This window comes from Camelus bactrianus, chromosome 4, assembly GCF_048773025.1.
Source record: "Camelus bactrianus isolate YW-2024 breed Bactrian camel chromosome 4, ASM4877302v1, whole genome shotgun sequence".
NCBI lineage: Eukaryota > Metazoa > Chordata > Mammalia > Artiodactyla > Camelidae > Camelus > Camelus bactrianus.
The window spans coordinates 61,492,278-61,512,190 of NC_133542.1; the positions used below are offsets into that span (position 1 = coordinate 61,492,278).

At 48.3% G+C, this 19,913-nt stretch overlaps 1 protein-coding gene across 1 annotated transcript in view; it reads left to right on the plus strand.

Annotated features, from left to right (window-relative positions):
* Positions 1 to 249: 249 nt before the first annotated feature.
* Positions 250 to 19,913, plus strand: part of PAPPA (pappalysin 1) — a 230,323-nt gene continuing 210,659 nt past the window's right edge. Inside the window, exon 1 of the mRNA XM_074362102.1 lies at positions 250 to 1,108. Coding sequence (XP_074218203.1) covers positions 688 to 1,108 — 421 coding nt within the window. The 5' untranslated portion in view covers positions 250 to 687. The remainder of the gene's footprint in view (positions 1,109 to 19,913) is intronic.

The following is a 19,913-nucleotide window of genomic DNA, read 5'->3' on the forward strand; positions in this document are numbered from 1 at the left end:
GGGGGTGGAGAAGAGGGAGCGAAGGAGGCAAACGCGAAAGTGGAGGAAGGCTGGGTAGCTCGGCCTCTCCAAACTGATTGATTAGTCATGATCCCCGCAGTTTTAACTGGGACTCATTCAATTGGGAAGGTGGAGCGCTCGGGAGCAGATTAGCATACGCTTGTTTACTCATCTTCTGAGGGATTTTTCCCCCCCTCTTTCCTTTCATTTTGTGAAGAAGGAGGGAGGGGAGGGGGACGGGGGGGGGAGAAGGGGGCTGTGGCTTGTGTTATAAAGGACGCAAAAAATAAATAAATTAGAGCATCTTTGAGGGGGAGGGAATTCAGCGGATCAGTGTCTTAGAGGAGCTTTTTTTTTTTTAAGAGCGAGAAATCATATAAAATAAAATGAAATAAAACAAGGAGGAAGGCAACCAGCTGTTAGAGGGGGGAAATAAGGCAGATAAAGGAGCGAAGAGAGAAATTAATTGCCAACCAGGAGGAGTTGGACTGTATTTTTCAAAGGTGGGGGGAGTGGAGCACACACCTTGAGGAGGAAAGCGAGAAAGAAAAGAAAAAAGCAAGTGGAAGGGGGGGCTCGCCCAAGAAGGGTGAAGAAGCGAAGAAAGTCGAGGCGCCGAGGCTCCCAAAGCTGGCAGCTCCGGGCGGCGGTGCAGGGGCAAAGGGGGGGCGGGGGGGACCGTCGGACATGCGGCTCTGGAGTTGGGTGCTGCGCCTGGGGCTGCTGAGCGCCGCGCTGGGCTGCGGGCTGGCCGAGCGCCCCCGCCGGGCCCGGAGAGACCCGCGGGCCGTCCGCCCCCCGCGCCCCGCCGCCAGCCCGGCCACCTGCGCCACCCGGGCGGCCCGCGGCCGCCGCGCCTCGCCGCCGCCGCCGCCGCCGCCGCCGCCGGGCGGTGCCTGGGAAGCCGTGCGCGTCCCCCGGCGGCGGCAGCAGCGGGAGGCGAGGGGCGCCGCGGAGGAGCCGAGCCCGCCGAGCCGGGCGCTCTATTTCAGCGGGCGAGGCGAGCAGCTGCGCCTGCGGGCCGACCTCGAGCTGCCCCGGGACGCGTTCACGCTGCAAGTGTGGCTGCGAGCGGAGGGGGGACAGAAGTCTCCGGCGGTGATCACAGGTAGGCGAGGGCGCCCCGGCGGGCGCTGCACCGGCCCCGCGGCCCCAGAGGCGCGCGGGTGCCTGGGTGCGGGTGGCGGGCTGGTCGCGGGCCGGCGGGTGTGTCTGCGGGAGTCGCTCCGCCGGCCGCGCGGCGACTCCGGGAAAGCTGCGAGCCTCACTTTTCCTCATCTGCCAAATGGGCGCGCTCCGAAGGCGTCTCTGCCTAGCCCCGCGGGACGAGCGCAGGGAGCGCTCCTTGCCGCCCCGAGACCCGCAGTCGATGAGGGCTGGCCCCGGGGGAGACTGGTTCACGTAAACCGTGTTGAGGATGGTCGGACCTACTGGCTCCGTTTGGGATGGAGGGGAGGATGACCCAGTTGGGATGCATGTGAAAAGAGGCTAGGGAACGGTTGATTTCTTTGACTTTTTAATGGAGGTGACCCCCGTTACTTGGCCCCGTTGCCCTGAAAGCCTACAAGGACAAGGTTATTATGATCACTAGGACTTAGAAGTCCTCGAAGTGCCCCGAAGTTGCTCTCTGCTTGCTGCCTGCCTCTGGGATTCACCCCCTTCCCCCAGCCACACACAGACACGCGCTCGCGCACACACACACACACACACACACACGCACTGCCATCCCATGTTCTCTCTTTCAAAGCCCATTGCCTGCCACTTGGGGCTGGGGCGAGACCTTCCTCACGCACACCCCACTAGTCTTCCCCCGACTTGGCTTGGAAACGGGGCGCTTTTCTCATTTGGGACTTTTATGAGCCCATAATGAATTTGAGTTCTCCCTCCTCATCACCCCCCGCCCCTCGTTGGTCCACAGCAAAGCCCATAGTGAAACCGGACACTGCGAGGGTTGCAAACCTTAGAAATGCTCCAACATCCATTTTTCCCCCTCTCAATGAATCTGTGGCAATGCCTTTAATAAAACTGGGGGGCGAGGGGGGCGGCGCTGGAAGAGAGAAGGAAAGTTTTGCCTCTTCTCGCTGGGAGATTCCCTTTCCTGCACAAACAAGCTTGCCATGTCCTAAGACGTTCTTAAAGTGAGAGTAGGGGTTCCCCCTTCCCTGCAGCCAGGAAACGTGTGGAGGCGTTTTTCGATCCCACCCCCTTACACACACTTTCTTAGAAGGGAAAGCTCTGAGCTCTTCCGGCAGTCCGCTTTTTCTATCTTGGCGTGGACTTTCTCAGACGTTGCGCTGACTCTGTCCTATTTACATCAAGTCCATTTCGGGGACCCAAACTCTACTGCTATACCAAGAATATGCCCCCACAGCTCCTGCTCTCCCGCTACCAAACCGAGAGCTAGAAAGTGACTTTCCCCCACACCTGACGTCATCACATGCTATTTTCTGTCTCTCTTTTTTTTTCCACCCTCAGGAAGGAGAGGGAAACTGAGCTCATTCACTTTTAGCCCCCAAGCCCTAGTCAGCCAGAGGGGGGTATAATATAGTGTAGAGAAGAGACGTTGTTCATAATAATAATGATGGTGGTGATAATTCAGGGCTGTGGTATGTTTACGTCTCTTTCGGAACAGAGGGAAAACACAGAGCCTGCTGCTTGAAGGTGATTTTTATTTAAATGAGTAGATCTGATTTTTCCTAGTCTTTACCTGTCATACCAGTGATTTGGAAGCCTTCCCCTCCAGAGAGAAAAAACCAGGGTTATATAGGTATCATCAGTGAAAAGGTAGTAAGTGCATTAAAAAAATTATATATATATATATATATATATATATATATATATATATATATATATATATATATATATATATATACACAGCACCTGGGATTCCACAGGAGCCTGCTTTATAAATGTCTGTAATTCAGACAAGGAGCCTCTCTTCACACACGCTCTCTCGAGCACTTATTCACTCTCTCACACAAAGATTGTGCAGTAAAATACTTTAATTGGATGGGGGACGTTAGGTTATTATTGCTTGTATAAAATGCCTGGTCCATTTTATGTGTGGAAATAACATTCCTCTCAAAACGAGAAAGAAAAAAAAAAAGTCACTGCTGCCGTGTAGCACCAGAAAGCTAGGAGCTTTTCTCCCGAGGATTCTGGTGGATTTTTTTTTCCCTCCCCTAGTTGAGTCTGAGCCAGATTTGGCGGTGTGTAAACACCTGGCCTTGAGCCAGAAAAGACTCATTCTGTGTATCCTCCACACGGTACAGACTGTTGGACTAAAAAGAACCTGCTTCTCCTTGAATTAAAAAGCAAACAAACAGAGGTTCTTTGCAGAAGCACTTTTTCAGCTCCTTCCTTCGTGTAAGTTCAGTCTGGGAGAGGCAGGACCGAGGTGGGCAGTTGGGATGCTGGTGCCAAGCCGCGTCCTCCCCCCCGTGACCTCGGTTGCCCAGTTTGCTGCCTGACCTCTGCTGACTCTCTCTGGCTGGGCGTTGCCACTTTCGTAGGAATCCCTGGTCACCTATCTTGAGAGAAGCAGGCATCTCTCAGCAGGGACCGTGCTGCTATTTCAGGCAGAGGGTTGCTGCTTGCTGTCAGGCCAGGCTGCCTTACATCACTCTTTGCTGCAGGATTCAATTGGGTTTCGTAAAGGTCTAATTTTATGGTGCTGTTAACCGGGTCTGTCGTCTGGCAGAGGCAGGCCTTGCCGCTCCTGGTAGGCGGGCTATGCTCCCAGATCCGCCCGGGATGCTATTTCTGCCCCGGTTCAAACTTCACTGACACCAGTTCAGACAGGCGCTGGAAGAGGCAGAGGGAAGGAGTGAAGGAGCAGTTTGCTTCTGAAGCTCAGACATCATGCCTTTTATTTTTTCCAAAAGGGAAGGAGAAAAAAAATATATATGTATATTAATAAATAAAAACAGAAAGGCTTATGCAGGCACAAACAAAGCTAAAGTTAGAAAGTGCCTATGTGCAGGAGTCTCTGGAGGACCCACCAAGAATGGATGGTCCATTCTTGGTTGAAAAATTCTTTAAGGCTACTGTGAAAAGGGTCCTCAGAGGTTACCCAGGACAGTTCTCTCTTTGGCTGAACAGGGAGACAGAGACACAGAGGGGAGGGGTATGTGCTGGATGACACAGCTCCCCAGCGGCAGGAACTACCATTTGATCCTGGGCATCCCTATTTCCAGGACTTCCTCCCAAAGCTGCTGATAAACACCACCACCTCACAGACCCACCACCCAGGCACAGCCTTCAGCCTTCCTGCACGGCTCAGTGTGGGCTCCCTTTCAAGTCTGGGGAGCGGGGCGGGGGGGGGGGGGAGTTCTGACACATTCCTTTGCTTTTGTACCATACCAGGCAGGATCCAGACCCCTGCCCCTCATCCCCAACTGCCCCCCACCGTACCCCTCCAGTCTGACAGAAAGAGAAAGAAGAGGAAGAGAAAGAAAACAATAGACTCAATTTGCTCCATCGAGCAGAGGCCGTGAGCAGCAGTTAATCTTGTTAAAGTTTCTCCTGACCTGTTAGATAAGTGAAATGTGGACCCCACAAGTGCTGGCCTCCGCCCACCCCCACTCCTTAGTGATCCAGAGTCCCAGCTCGGAAGGGGAAAGGGACTTACCTGAATCTCATCCAGCACCTCCATTTGCTGTACTTTTTCCCTTTTGTTCTAAATGTTGAACTGCTTTTTGAGTTTAGTGGAGACTTATAAGGGGCTTTTTATTTCCTCCCTTCCGCAGCCCCCACGTCCTGCATCCCACCCAACGCCAAGAAAAGAGTGCCCCTCTTTTCCCAACTTAAGAACTGTTGTAACAGGGAAGGCAAGGTTTCAGGAAGTTCATGTAGTAACACGGTTCTCCCCACAGCATTCATCATCACACATGAGGTCCAGGGTATTGCAATGGTTAGAAGCCGGTTTTAGTAGCCAGGTTACCTAAGTGTGACTCTATCCCTGCCCCTAACTGGCTGTGTGACCTTAGGAAAGTCAATGGATTCCTCTGGGCTTTAGCTTCCTCATCTGCAAAGTGAGCATATCATGAGTACCTGACGCATTACAGGAGCTCACACGTGGAAAGTACTTAGAACTGGACTTAGTGTATGTAAGTGCCCAGTAACATTTGGACTTATTATTGGACATGACTTCCCAAAGATTGCAGTCTTGGCTTTATGGACTGAGGACACTGAAAGGCAGGAAGGAAACCAGCTCTTCCTGGGTGCTTCCAAGGTTCCAGGCACTGTGCTAGGTGCTTGCCTTGTGCCTGCAAGTTTCACGCTCACAACCACCCTGGGGAGTGGACATCATTGCCTCTATTTAACAGATGAGGAAATGAAGTCTCAGAGAGTTGAAACGACTTAGTCCAAAGTCCCACACGCCTTCTGGTAGGTAGAGCCCAGATGGGAACTTGAGTCCTGAGTGCCTATTTCTTCTGCAGCAATCTGTTTGGAGAGAGGAGGAATGACTCCTTTCCCTTCTTTAGTCCTGCTGCAGAATGTTTCCACTCCTTTCTGCATCTCTGTGTGCTGACCATATACCTGCCGATTAAAGGGGATAAAACATGAGTCTAAATCTCATGGGGACCCCTGCCTTTGACCTAGCAGATCTGTTTCTCTTTTCACATCAGATTATCGGACAGACTGGGCTCGGGATTTCTGTTGCCAATAACTTGCTGTGTGATTTGAGTCTAGTCACTTTATCTCTCAATCCCTCGGTTTCTTCGTCTGGAAAATGGGCATAATGCTATCACAAGAGTGCAGTGGAACAGAGAGGCAGAAAGTGCCTGGCACGGTGCCAGCTCATATTAGGGACTCAGTGATAACTAGATCTAGCAAGTAACAACCTTCTCGTTTCCAGTTTGCCAGCTTAGCCTTCAGAAAGCGGGGTCTGTGCATTGTTAGGGCCTCCCTTCCGGGTTGCTGTGAGGGCTATCTAGAGTAGACAGTGCATCTTGGAAAACAGTTGGACCCCTTCAGATCCCTTCCTTGCATTTTGAATCCCTCTTCTTTGACCTACTTGGATGATCCCTTGGTGGTAAGAGCCAGAGGAGGTCCAGAACCACTGGACCAGTGAATAGGAAAACCAGCTAGCATCCAGGGGGAGAATGCATCCTCGGGAACAGAAGCCAGACAGTGGTCACAGACAGTGGCCTAGGGCACAGCTCAACTTCACATGCCTCGTGCTCCTTCCCCTGATGTCCTCCACCTTTCATGTTCCCCTAATCAGCCCTTCATGTGGACAGATGAGGTGATGGACGCTGTATCGCCCTGGCCCCTCTGCACAGAGGAAGGCAAACTTGAGACTCAGAGGTGTGAGGCTGAGTAACGTGGTCAGCCAGGCATGGACTGGGTCAAGCAGCTCGTGGTACAACAGGGAAACTGAGAACCAGGGTCACACAGAGGCTGAGAATTAGACTGTGTTCACAAACTGCCCCTCTCAAGGTGGCCTGGGAGATCGTTTGGTCCAGTAGCTCCCATCCCTGGTAGCACTGAGAATCCTCAGCATTTAAAACATCCCGGTGCCCAGGCTACATCCCAGGGATTCTGATGATGTGGGTCTGCCTTTGGCCTGAGCACTGGTGTTTTTCAGAGCCTTCTCGGGTAATGTGGAAGGGCCACGAGTGGGGAGAGTCACTGATCCAGTCTGATGTCTCTCAGCTCTGTAGGTGGAGAAACTGAGGCCCAAGGGGGAAGTAGCTTTCCCTGCTTACCCAGCAGGTTAGGGGCTGAGCTTTTAGAGAAGTTGAGCCTTCCCAATTCTGAGTTGCCAAACACCAGAAAGGACCCTTCTTCAGTTCCCAGTTCCCCTGCTGACCCCAAACCCCTAGGTGCCCAGAGCAGGTCCCCTGTGTGAAACCACACCTTCTCCCTCTGGTGTCTCCTTTAAAGTGCCAGCACTGCCAGTAGAGGGCTAACACATGGAGTTCCATGCACCTGATTTCAGATGGACCTCTCACTGTGCTTGGGAGGGGAGTGTGTTTCTCTCTGAGCCGGAGTAAGGGGTGTAAAGGAGGGAGGGAAGCCCATCTCTGAGGCATTCCCTGCTTTGCCCGGGGCTAGTCCTCCTGGAAGGCAAGTGTTCCCATTATGTCAGTCCCCCTCACCTTGCCACTCTGAAACCAGCACTGGTGGCAAGGTGTCTCAGACGAGGAAGAGAGAAGATGCCAGCCTCTGTAGGTAGAAGGAACCCCTACACGGGCAACTCGTGCCTCCTCTCCCCATGGCCAAGGGCTTAGGACTGCAGCAGGTGCCTGCTTCTCCCCCTCACCTTCTGCCCCTTCTCTGGAATTTAACGTCCTTCCCCTTGGTGTCCCTATCTTTCTTCCTGCGGCACTGAGGACTCTGCTTCCTTGCTTGATGCGCTTACTGGAAATGCTCGGCAGAACTGACTTGTGGGTCTTGGCCCCTTGGCTCCTTTGGAGACCTGGAACTGGGACCCAGCAGCTCTAGGCGCCTGGGCTCTGCTTTTGTCTCAGCCTCCTCTGAGCTGTGTGACCTGGGCCCTGCCTCTGGGGAGAGAGTTTCAGGTGTGGTTACAAGCAACATCCCCATGTCACCGGTTGTCACAGGAACCAGGTGAGACAATGGCAGGAGAAGCTGTTGGCTGAGGTCAGATCCCAGTCCACAGGTCAACAGTAGTAGGAGGATCTAGAAAGTGAGAAATGTGAGTGATTTGTGCAACCAAGGAAGGTCATTCCTGGAAAGGCACCTTTATTATCATTATTCACACTGCAAATGATAAACAGTGATCGAGTTAGCGAACGTTTCGACATGTGTGATGTCACTGGAGTCCTTTGACGTTGGGACTTAACAGGTCTGCCTTACTCGCTGTGTGACCTTGACAATGTAACTGCTCCTCTCTGTGCCTCTGTGTTCTCAGGGCGCACAACGGGACTGGGGTGAAACAGGGCCTTTCAAACCATATCCCCCAGTCTTTTGCCCTGGGGAGTGCCCTGAGGACAGGCTAAAGGGGAGGACTCTGCCTCCCCCCACTTTCCCTTCACCTCATTCGGCTTATAATGGCACAATTTGAATGGACATGGGCTGACGTTAAGGGATTATTGTTAATTTTGTTAGGCGTGATAATGATACTGTTATTATTTTTTTAAGGTTTATTCTTGTATTTTTTTAACAGAGGTATCGGGGATTGAACCCAGGACCTCATACATGCTAAGCACGTGCTCCGCCACTGTTACTATGTACTTTTAAAGATTTGAGTCTATTAGAAATATGTACTGAAGTATTTATGGGTAAAATGACGTTATGTCTGTTTTATTTGTTTAAAGTGCTTTAAAAAAAAAAAAAAGAGGATGTCGTGGGGGAGAGTGGTAGATGAAAGAAGACTGGCAGACTGATGATTGTTGAAACCAGGTGACAGAAATGACGGGCTTCAATACCGTTTTGTCTGTCCCTCTGTGTGTGATTGAAGAATTCCATCATAAAGAGGTTAAAAGAGTTTGAGAGCCGCAGGAGGAGTTGAAGTCTCAGATCCCTGCATGTTCTGTGAGCTGACAGGTTTCCAAATGCACTGGCAGCAACTTGGAGCGGGTTAGGGACTCTCCCAAGGTCACACAGAGTAATTGAAGGTCAGCGTGCAGTCTAGGCTTCAGACACTAGGAGGAGCTCCCCCTGCCCGTCTCTCTGCACACCTGCAAACTCAGGTGACTGACCATCCTGGGAGAGCTTGAAGGGAAGGAAAGAAAGGGAGTCTTAGGAGGGGCAAATGGAGCCTTGCAGGGCAGTAAGAAGCCTCTGAGTGAGGACATTCCTTGCTGTATGGAGCCGTCCCACACCCTGTGAAGCGTTTGGCACCCTTGGTTTTGTGCATTAGAATCCCCTGGAATCTCCCCATCAGCATGACAGTCCAGAACATACTGTGACAGCTCACACGCACGGGCACACACACATGCACACACATACACACACTCACATTTCCACATACCCCTGTTACTCATTTTTCTGGCTCCTTATTTCTCTGCATCTCTCATTGCCCTGCAAGCCTTCTAGAACCTTCTAGGGCCTGGGGCAGGGGATTGGGGAAAGAGCTGCAGTTGACTAATCTCAGACAGAGCTGACTGAAACTCACTCTTGGGAAACAGGGAAAGGAGCATGTGTTTACTGAGGGAGCATTTTGTAGTGCAGTGGGTAGATCATAGGACTGGAGAGTCAGGTGCCTGAGTTTCATTTCCTGATTTTCCCACCTGCCAGTTGTGTGACCCTGGGCAAGTTACTTAATGTCTCCAAGCTTCACTTTTCCCATCTGTAAAATGCGGCTAATACTGGCTCCTACTTCATAGGATTGTTTTGAAGATTAACTGGGCCTCCATGTGGAACATGCTTAGTAATGAAATCTAGACCATGGGTAAGCACCCAGTAAACGTTAACTCATATTGGTTTTATGTGTATCCAGCCCTTGCTATGCATTATTTCTAATTCTCTCAATAACTATGAATTAGACATGTTAATCTCCTTTGGCAGAGCCAGGGATTGCCTTTCCCTCTGTCACCACTCAGGAAAGGCTTGTTACTATCATCATAACGTGAAGCAAAAACTTAAATGAGAGACAAATAGGATAAACACTTTGTTTTGTATTACAAAAGCAATGTGTGCTCATGGCAGAGAATCTAAGAAACACAGGTTGAACACAAGGGACAAAGTAATTTTTTGCTCATCCCTGCCCAGGTGTTCTACAAGTCTTTGTTGAGTTTCTGCTACATGCCAGGTTCAGTTTTAGGCCCTTAGAACGGAGCGAGGATCAGAAGAAGATATCTCGGCCCTCAGGGAGTTTATATTCTGGGGTGAGGGTGAGGAGGAGGAGGAGTCGGAGTATAAATGAGTTAGCAGATAAATCATGTCATGCCAGGTGAGTGTTTATGAAGAAAAATCGGGTAGAAAAGGGAGTCTAGGGAATGCTATGTAGGGGTGGGGTCATAGGAGGAGTAGGATTTAAACAGGTTGGTCCAGGGAGGCAGTCTTCAGAAGTGACGTCGGCGCTGAGACCTCAGAGCAGACCTGCGGTGTGCTCGGGAAGGGGCCGGGGGATATGGGGTCCAGGCCAGTCCAGTCCTCAGCTCGCTGTGTGACCTCGGGCCACTCCTGTTCCTTCTTGGGGCCGATTTTCCTCATCTGAACAATGAGTGTAAGGAGTTGTTTATCGATCTTTACCCTGGAGACCCTTCTGGCAGAGACCTCCTGGGGTTCTACAGTCCCCGTTGGGACTGTCCTAAGACAAACTGTCATGCTGGCAGGAGTTCTAGTTTTCCTCCGTCTTGAGGGCAGGTCTGTCCACTAAGTGGTGCTTGTGCCTGTCCCCCTCAGGGGCCACATACCTTCTGCTGCCTCTCCGCCAGCAACACTCTCTCTTGAAAGAGGCCCTAGTGTCCCTCCTTGCTGAGGTGTCACTGACTGACAACAACATAGAATGTCACTCCTCCATAGATATGTATGCTTTAGTGTCTCCCCAAAAAGCTTTCTGTCAAAAAGCACAGTACCAATGGGTAGAATTTCAGGCAAAGACTGACTGAAGACATTGTTTACGGAATATTGGTACTTCCCAAGAACTGGAACCCATCTCAGTAATGTTGCTAATAACAGCTGCCATGAATATTTTTTAAAAGTCCTCCCTGAGTGACCTTCCTGGTGATTACATCTTGGCCACTGGTTAGAGTCCTCAAATTTTCTAATTTCTTACTGTACAAAAGCCATTCCAGGCAAGTTCTTGGACACTGGAATAGGCCACTGGCCTTTCACTCTTGCTTATCAATTTAATCACATCACTTCATGAATGAAAGTACTGAAACTCTGGAGTTTCTGGCCATCTGTTAGCCTCACTTCCTTCTGGGAATCCTCAGCACTGTCATCCCCAGATTTTTCTTCAAAAAAAAAAAATTGTTTTCCAGTGTTATTTGCCACAAACCCAGGGTTCACAGAACCTGGAAGAGTAGGAGAGGTGACCATGCTTCAATTTTAGAGAACCTGGGAAGGACCCAGGTTCCTGTCCATTTGGAAGAAACAGAGACAGAAACTCTAGGAGGCTGGGGGGGGGGTCACAGCTGGGGATCTACGTATGTGGGTAAGGGGAGCCTGTGACTACTTGCAGACCCCTGCTCTCACCAGTAGCCTTTGAGAAACTGGTGGTCTGACTTGTACCTGTCACCTTGGTAGTCGAGAAGCTCTTCCTGTATCTGTCCCATATCCATCTCTTCTTAATTCTTGTTGCTCTATAAACATGAAATGTGGCTCAGCAGTATGTGACCGAATGTGTTTGTAAAGAGGAGGTTATTTCCCCCAGCGTGATTGGAGATCTTTCAGCCACAAAGGCTGGTGAGAGTCCAGAGAAAGATATGATAACAGGACAATCAGGAACAAGGTGGCCTTGTCCTAAGAGAGTACACAGAAAACCTAAGAAATGAATAAACACTGCACTTAGTTTTGTGAAGGAACACTCATCTAAGTCCAAAGAACCCAAGATGTGTTAGAGTCAGAAGGATTTATCTAAACCATTCATTTCAAAGGTGAGAAACTGAGGGGTGGTGACGGAAGTGATTTATCCAAACCAGCGAGCACAGTGTTTAAGATGCTCTGCCTTATGAGTCTTAGGGTAGGGCTAAGTCTACTTACTTCCTGACTTTGCATCTTTTCCCATAGAATAAGTGCCATCTCTCTGCTGATGGGCATCGTTTATCTCCAGACTCTGCTGGACTCTAGACTCCTAGATCCAGTTGTCCACTGGAAATGTCAGCATGTGCTTCAGACTTAACATGTCCAAAGCTGAATCATCTTTCTTCCAAAATTCCTTGTATCTTCATCCAGGTGTCACCTACTTTAGATGTGTTACCCACCATATTTATTCATTGATTCTTGTTTATTCCATCTTCTTAACATTCCTGTAGCCAGTCTTCCCCCTTCTTAGCTTAGGCCTTCTTTACCTCTTGCTTTGACTATTTCCTTAGTCTTGTAAATGCCCACTTCTCTGAACCTCAGTCCCTGCATACCATTCAACCTATCCTTCAATATCCCACAGTCACATCTTCCTAAAAGGCAAATCTGACTTTACTGCCTCTAGCTAGAGGCCCTTCCATTGTGCTGGAGTTATTTACAGTTCCCCCAGGTGCCTTAGGCTTTTTTTCACATCATTGTGTTGATGTCCCTCCTGGATCCTCGCGCACCATTTCATAGAACACTTAAACCTCTATAGATTTCTGCTCAGTGTTCCCCTCTTCTGGGAGGCCCTTTCTGACTCTTCCCCAAGTATAACTGGTTTCCCACCTCCCTTATCCCCTCTCTACTAGACCCTCTGCACACTTACATCAAAACACCTGGAATTCTTCATCACATTTAATTCTGTGCATATTCCGGGTCCTCTCAACTTCTCTGCTGCCTAGACAAGTGTCTGGCTTATAAAGGCACTAGGTATGCATGTATTTGTATTTTTGTGTGATGGTCTGTATGTATTTTTGTGCCATGAATGCATGACCGGATAAGAGAACCAGCTAAATCATTTCTAATGATTCTGGGAGAAAGAGCTCAGGAACCTCAGGCATGTTGCATTACGTAACCAAAGCACATGACCTGGCCCGTGCGTCACACTCAGAAACATTACACAGTGGTTAATTCCATTTCCCCTTGAGCAAAGAAGTCAGAGGGGAACAGATATCTGGCTTTCCAAAACAGGAGGGGGAGGGCAGTGTATTTGAACGCCTTCTCAACTCACATTTCAGCCTTTCTAATCCAAGCCACGTTTTAGCCTTGGTCTTTCCCTCTCAGCCCCTCGCCTGTTTGCAAAGCATTCGTTGTGCATGTGCACTGCCGCACATAATCCCAAGCTTTGCTATCCTCTCAGCTTTCCCCCCTCTCCCCCTCCGCAGGTTCTTTCTGGGCCTCGAGTGTCCTGGCAGTCATTTCTGTTGCCTGGGTTTTGATCCATTTCCCTCCCTTCTGATCGGGGGGCCTTCCCGTCTGCTTCCCTTGATCTTGTGAGACCTTGTGGTGACCTCGGAATCTGGAATCCTCTATCTGCCATTTATATACCCTTGGGGGAGAACACACATTCTCAGCAGTAATAACAGTCATGAAGGCAGCTAGCTTATAATGAGCACTTACTATGTGCTGGCACTGTGCTGACTGCTACACTCTGGACCCTCGGAATTAGGTTTAGAAAGTGACATGACTCACTGAAGGCCCCACAGCTTAAGGATGGTAGGACTGGGGTTCAGATTGAGGCCAGTTTAATTTTAACCCAGTCCACAGGGCCTAGCGCATTGCTTGGAATACAATGACTGTTCAGTAAATGTTCCACAGGAGGATGAGTGTATGAGTGAACGATGAATAAATTAATGGATGGATGGATAATGGTGCCCCCAGTGGCTAATGCAGACATTTAGAGATTGTAGAACAAAAAGGGAAGGGATGGAGGGAGAGAGAGGGGGACAGAAAATTGGAAGGAACATTATCAGACTTCAAAGGGATTGGCTAAGAAATCTCTTGGTTGTGCAAAATATATTTTATTTGCTGGTAACTTTTGAACAAAAAGACCATTTACATTCACCAGGGCACGTCCCCCTTTTAAGTAGTCTACCAGGAGATAATACACTGTCAAAGGTGCTCTCTGCCAAAACCGTGTCTGGATTCCTCTTTTGGGAATCAGAGCCTGGGGCATGTTCCCCCAAATATGCTCAACAGAGATACACTGTCGCCCTCTGAGGAGGGGCCTTGTGCATTCTGAAACATTTTGGGGCCTATGTCGGTGACCATGCTGCATGGACTGCTGAGCTCTGAGCAGAAGAATGCCTGGGGTAATGAGGCTGTGCTCTCATTGGAGTCAATTAAGCCTCTGAAGAGCCGACTGTAAGCTCTCTGGGTGACTCCTTCGCAGAACAGCTCCACTGGGCTGATTAGATCTGATCTGCTAGAAACAAACACAATATCTTGTTCATCCCTTCCACAAGACGTTAGAATCTGCTGTATAAAATCTGCTCAGCTCATAGATAGAGAAACTGAAATCCAGGCAAATTAACTTGTTAAATTAAGCTAAGTTGAGGGGGGGGGGGTGCAGCTCAAGTGGTAGAGCACATGCTTAGCATGCACGAGGTCCTGGGTTCAATCCCCAGTGCCTCCTCCAAAAATAAACAAACCCAATTACCTCCCCTCCCACCAAAATGAATTATTTAAATAATACAATAATAAATAAATAAAATATTTTAAAAATAAATAAATTAATTAAGCTAAGTTGAGTAAAATTAAGCAGCAAATTGGTAGCAAAACTGAAACTGGAATTCAGGTCTCTTGACTCCCAAATCAGTGCTTTTTCCACCGGACCACTTGGTTTTCCTTTACAGTGTGGGATGATAGTTACATCTCTGGGTTCACGTCAGTGAGCTTATTAGAAAATGTCATACAGCTGTTTATTAACTTTTCTTACGTGTTTCCTACATGCCAAACCTCTGTCCTAGGCATTCTGTGAAGGTCAGTAGGAAATGGCAGTTTATGGGAAGAGGTAAATCTTCTTTTCTTCCTTAATTCCATCCTTCCTTCCACCCTTTCTTTCTTCCTTTCTTCCATCCATCTATCCATCCATCTATCCACCCATCTATCTATCCATCCATACATACATCTATTTGATAGTTATTGAGCAATCTTTCTGTCTTTGTGTGTTACACACTGAGCTAGGAGATGGGGATTAAACAGAAGAACAGGGCACAGTTCCATCCCTTGAGGAACTCCCAGTCCTAGTGGCGGAAGCAGACTGGTAAACAGATACATGACATCATGGTAACTGCTATAACCAAGCAATTAATAGAGTCCTGGAAAAGCACAGAGGCAGAAACACCGTGTTGTTGCGCACCCGTGTTCATTACAGGGGCCAGAAAGTGCTCTGAGATTTCAGAGGCATAAGAGGTCCTTCCACCTGGAAGAGTTGGGGAATTGCTCACGAAGTAGGCAGCATGCTTATGTATGTGGAGTGTGTGCCTTGCCTTGCATATGGATATTCCGTGTATGTCATTTTAAATGTAGAGCCATAAATCAAGCTAGAACAATGGACACTTTTTGACTCATATAGCAGCTGAGGACATAGACCTTGAGTAGCTTTTAAGAGTATGACACTGGGAAATGATTGGACAATTCAGTCCGTCACCATCTGAATCAAATCCAACAGCCCTTCTTGTATTTATCACTCTTCTCATTGCCTTCATCCTTACCTGTCTCTTTCCAAGCTCCAAGCTTGTATCCAAGCTCCTTAGGAACAAAGACCAGTTCTGTCATATTCCTACATGTAGCACAGTGCCAGCCATGCCAGTGGTGCTCAGTAAACTTTGTGAAATGGACTGGAAATGACTCCAAATAGGGGAGAGAACAAGTGACTGAAAGTGAGTGTGTGACAGAAAGTTGCTTTGAGAAACGATGCGGGCCTTGGGAAGGGCCAAGCAGTGAAGGCAAACATATTATGAGTGGCATTAGCCATTAGGTGTGGCTCTGGTCGCTCTGAGCTGACCTGTTACCTGTATATGTTCTTGCCACCTTTCCCACTGACTTAGCCTACCTTCCTTCAGCTCAGCCAGGGTACCATTCTGTTGGTCTTAAGTCGTTTCCCCCATGGTTTTCTCTCCGCTTCTCCAACCCCATCTCTGGAGACTGTTGCTGAAGAACCAGGTGTAATTGTGTGGGATGTGCCCACACTGTTCCTGCAACCCTCACCTGTGCCTTAGAGACCTCCCAGAGGATATGAGAGCAGAGTGATGGCAAGAATCACATTCGCCATGCTCAGTGCACCTTCCCGGGGCCTGGCACATTGCCGGAGCTCAGCAGATATTTGGGTGAAATTTTGGATGAGTAAATGCTGTAAATTTACAGTGCATCCAGTCCAGTCTTCTTAGTTCACAGATGGAGAATCTGATGTCCAGAGGAGGCACAGAAATGATCCCAAGTTCTTTTCCAAACTAGGAACAAAGAAGGACCAGAGCCCAGTTCTCCTGACCGTTCCTTCTATCCCACCATATTGTCCTAGGATGTGGGCCCAGCTCTCTTGGACTTGGTCACAAAGATTTCAGATCATTTTGAATCCTGTAGTTAGACAGGACTCAAACTATCCTTGTACAGCTGGGGAGTCTAAAGTACAAAGAGGGGGCGAGATTAGTCCAGGGTCCCACAGTGAGGTAGTGACAACATCAAGGCTTCCCCTCAGAAACCTCTATGTGTCTCCATAGAGTCTACAAATATGTCACATATGCCTGGTAGTTTTAGAGACACAGCACTGAGCAAGACAGAGCAGGTCCCTGCCCGCATGGACTTCTTATTCTTGCAAGGAGAGAAAGGTAATACACAGGAAAAAAAAATTGTAAGGGTTTATATATTTATAGTGGCGTGTGATGAAAATGGGTGCTGTAGAGAATGACCAGTGTAGAGGGACACTGCTTTAGGTGGTCAAGCTGAAGCTTGAATGACAGATGGAGAAGAACGAGCCATATGAAGAGACTATGGAGAGAGTTCCTGCAAGTGAGAGCGGCGAGACAGAGACAGAGAACAGCTGGTGCGTAGACCACGAGGCAGAGCAAGTTCAGAATGTCGAAGGAGCAGACATTCAAGCCACTGGGAGATGTGTGTTCCAGCCCAGGTCCATGGAGCCTGGGTTTTAATCTAGATGAACTAGGAAGTTACCAGAGTTTCAAATAAAGAAGTTACAGGATCTAGTGTATGTTTTCCAAAGATCACTCTGACATCTCTGTGGAAAATGAATGGTATGAGACCAAGAGTAGAATCTCGGTTATTACCACTGTCATGGTACGAGTTTATTTTTTTTTAATTTTATTTATTTTGGGGAGGAAGGTAATTAGGTTTACTTACTTATTTATTTTTAGAGGAGATACTGGGGATGGATGAACTCGTGCATGCTGAGCATGCTCTCTACCACTTGAGCTACACCTTCCCCCTTAATCGATTGCTGTCATTGTTTTAGTTATGACAGTATTTTGGTTAATATCATTACCGTTTATTTCCTTACTAATACCATTACCAACTGAAACATCTGAACGGCACTAATATTTTAGATCAATAGAGGAGAGGGGGATTTCTTGCACTTTGGTCCAGGAGAACCTGAAGAGATTTGTGAACCCCAGGATATTTTCTGTAAAAATTTGAGGCTGTGCACATTTTTCTGGAGGAAGGGTTGAAAGTTTTCATCACTTTCTAAAAAGAGTCTATGGCCCCCAAATGGTGACTTAAATGCCTAAAAGAAAGGGGCATATGAGGTCATTTCCTGAAGCCTGGTCCCAGCTCTAAAATCTGAACACTGGGAGATCTGTGAAAATGAGAATGTTGATGTTGAGTTGTCATATCAGACTGAGGAATTGCACTTTCCTTCATCTGTACCCTTGTTGGAGTAAATAGAATTGGGGACTTTTTTCCCTCTGAAGAGAAGTTAGTTTATTCCTTAGAAATATAATCTACAACTCTGTTTATTCAAACTCTGGTCTCTGAGTTTCTCTGAGTTTTAAACTAGGCAAGTTCACTTCAAATGTGGCCGGAGGTGGTCCTGACCATAATTATTCACTGTGGACTTTACCCATGAATCTGTGAATCCAAATATCCATCTACTCCTCTGTCCATCCAGTCATCGTCCAACCATCCACTCACCTACCTCCTTCCCTCTCTGCTTCCTTCCTTTTCTCTTCGTCCCTCCCTTCTTCCTTCTTTCCTTTCTCCCTTCCTCCCTCCATCCACACTTCCATCTCTCCACCCTTCCATCCATCCATCCATCCAGGTAATATTCAATTTACCAGGCTGTATGCTAAGGCCAGGGCATGAGTTTGGGGACTCCAATTCTGATTCTCCTGCCTCTGTGAGTCCTTGAAAAAAATCTCCTGAGACACCTCCACTGACCCCTTCACTTCTACTAGAGTACAGTTTGAAAACCTCACTTCAGAAGTTGGGAACTACTTTGAAAAAAAATGCAAGTGCTCAGCCTGCTTAGTTGTATAATTATAAGGATTCCCAGTAGGGCTCTGAGTCTGGGTCTTGACCACTGGAGGCTCCTTTATCAACACTGATATTTTAGATCAATAACAGCTTCTATCCATCCATCAGCAGGTGGTGGGAAACCAATCAAGAATGTGAACTAGAGGCAGGGCTCTCTGGGAAAGGGCGGGCTTCCTAAAAGGGAGCAGGGAAGGGAGCCAACAGTCCCTCAGCTCCTGGGACTCTCTTTGCCCACGAAGCCCGAAGCCCTTGTGTAGTGATCCCACACCTTCGTGATCCGTGTGTGCTTCTGGATGCCTGATGTAGTGGGAAGCCCTTGTGGCATGGGGTTGTTTCAGTTTCCGAAGCATTTTCGACATGTACCTATCATATTCCCACTCGCCTTGTAAAACAAGCATTTTCGTTTAATACAGTGAGGTCTTTGTATTCCCAACAACAAACACATGGCCTGAGGCTCGCGGACACAACCTGCCTTTTTCTCCAACACTCTCCCCACCCCACCCCCTACCCTACTCTGTCCGCCCTTACAAAGCCCCGCGTCAGCAGAAATATCTGTTTACAAACAAGGGCTCCCAGAGAACAGTATCAGTAGCTCAAACAAACCTCTAAAACACTCCCCCAACTCTGTCCTTGGAATCCCTGCGAACAGCGTGTGTCACTGGCAGCAGCTTTTGTGGAAGCCTTCCTGCCTCTCCATCTTCCCATCTGTCTTCATGTCTGGCTTCCTCTGTCTCCTTCCACTTATTCATTAAAGCCGTAAGGATCCTGGACTGAAGAGACAGTTGGTTGCTGGCTTGCGCCTCATGGAGATCTGGGAAACAGAGCCCCGACAGGGAGCTGCTTGAACAGCAAGGCAGACCCAGACACATCCAGCCTGCGGTGTCATCTGAAGCAGAAGCTGATGGAAGAAGGATTATTAACTGGGTGGATGTAACAATCACATGATGATCACACAGCTCTAGATCATTTTTTGAGGATTATCAGCAACTGAAGCGGTTCTTTGGTTCCTCTCTCAAACTTGAGTCTGCTGTAGCTCCCTATTACCTACACATGGTAATGATAATGGCTAACATATTTAGCACAGAATGTGTGCCAGACACCGTTCTGAGGACTTTGCATGTATAAACTCTTTAACCCTCACAGTGACCCTCTGAAATAGGTACTGTTATAAAATCCCCGTTTTCCACATGAGAGAAATGAAGTACGGGAAAGTCAAGTGACTTGCTGAAGGTCACATGGCAAGTACTGAGCTGAATTGGTCCCCAGAGTCCTTGTGCTAACCATTCCACGCGTCTCTAGATCAGGTCAGAATTCCTTAGCTTCACATTCAAACTTCCTCCTCAAACATCATTTCCTACTGTAGCTTTTCCTCGTTCCTTTGGTCAGGATTCCTCAACCTCAGCAATGCTGACATTTTGGAATGGATAATTAGTTCTTTGTCGTGGGACTTTGTCCCGTGCCTTGTAAATGTTAAGCAGCATCCCTGGCCGCTACCCACTGGACACAGAAGGAGCCCCTCCTCCCTAGCTGTGATCAAAAATGTTCGCAGAAACCTCACCACATGTTCGCTGGTTGAGAACCATTGTCTCAGGTGGGTTCTTCTGATTAGACAGAATTATCTGGTGTTCTTAGAACACTATTCCCACCTCTGTGCTTTTTCACATTTGGTTTCCCCCTTGACTTTGCAGGGTCCTGGCCCCCCTCCCCATCAACCTTTTCTCTATTCCAGAGTCTTTCAGTTCCTCAACAGCTTTTACAGCCAGAGAGGAAATACTAGCCTGTCTGGGTTACTGATCTGCTTGTTTTTATGCTTTTTTGTTTAAAAAAGGGTCACCGATTCCAAACTTTCCATTTAAAATCCCCTGAAGATTCCGCCAGAGTCTTGAGTTAAAAGCTCAATTCATTCCACACGTTCAACATTGTTTATCAGCTCTACCTTG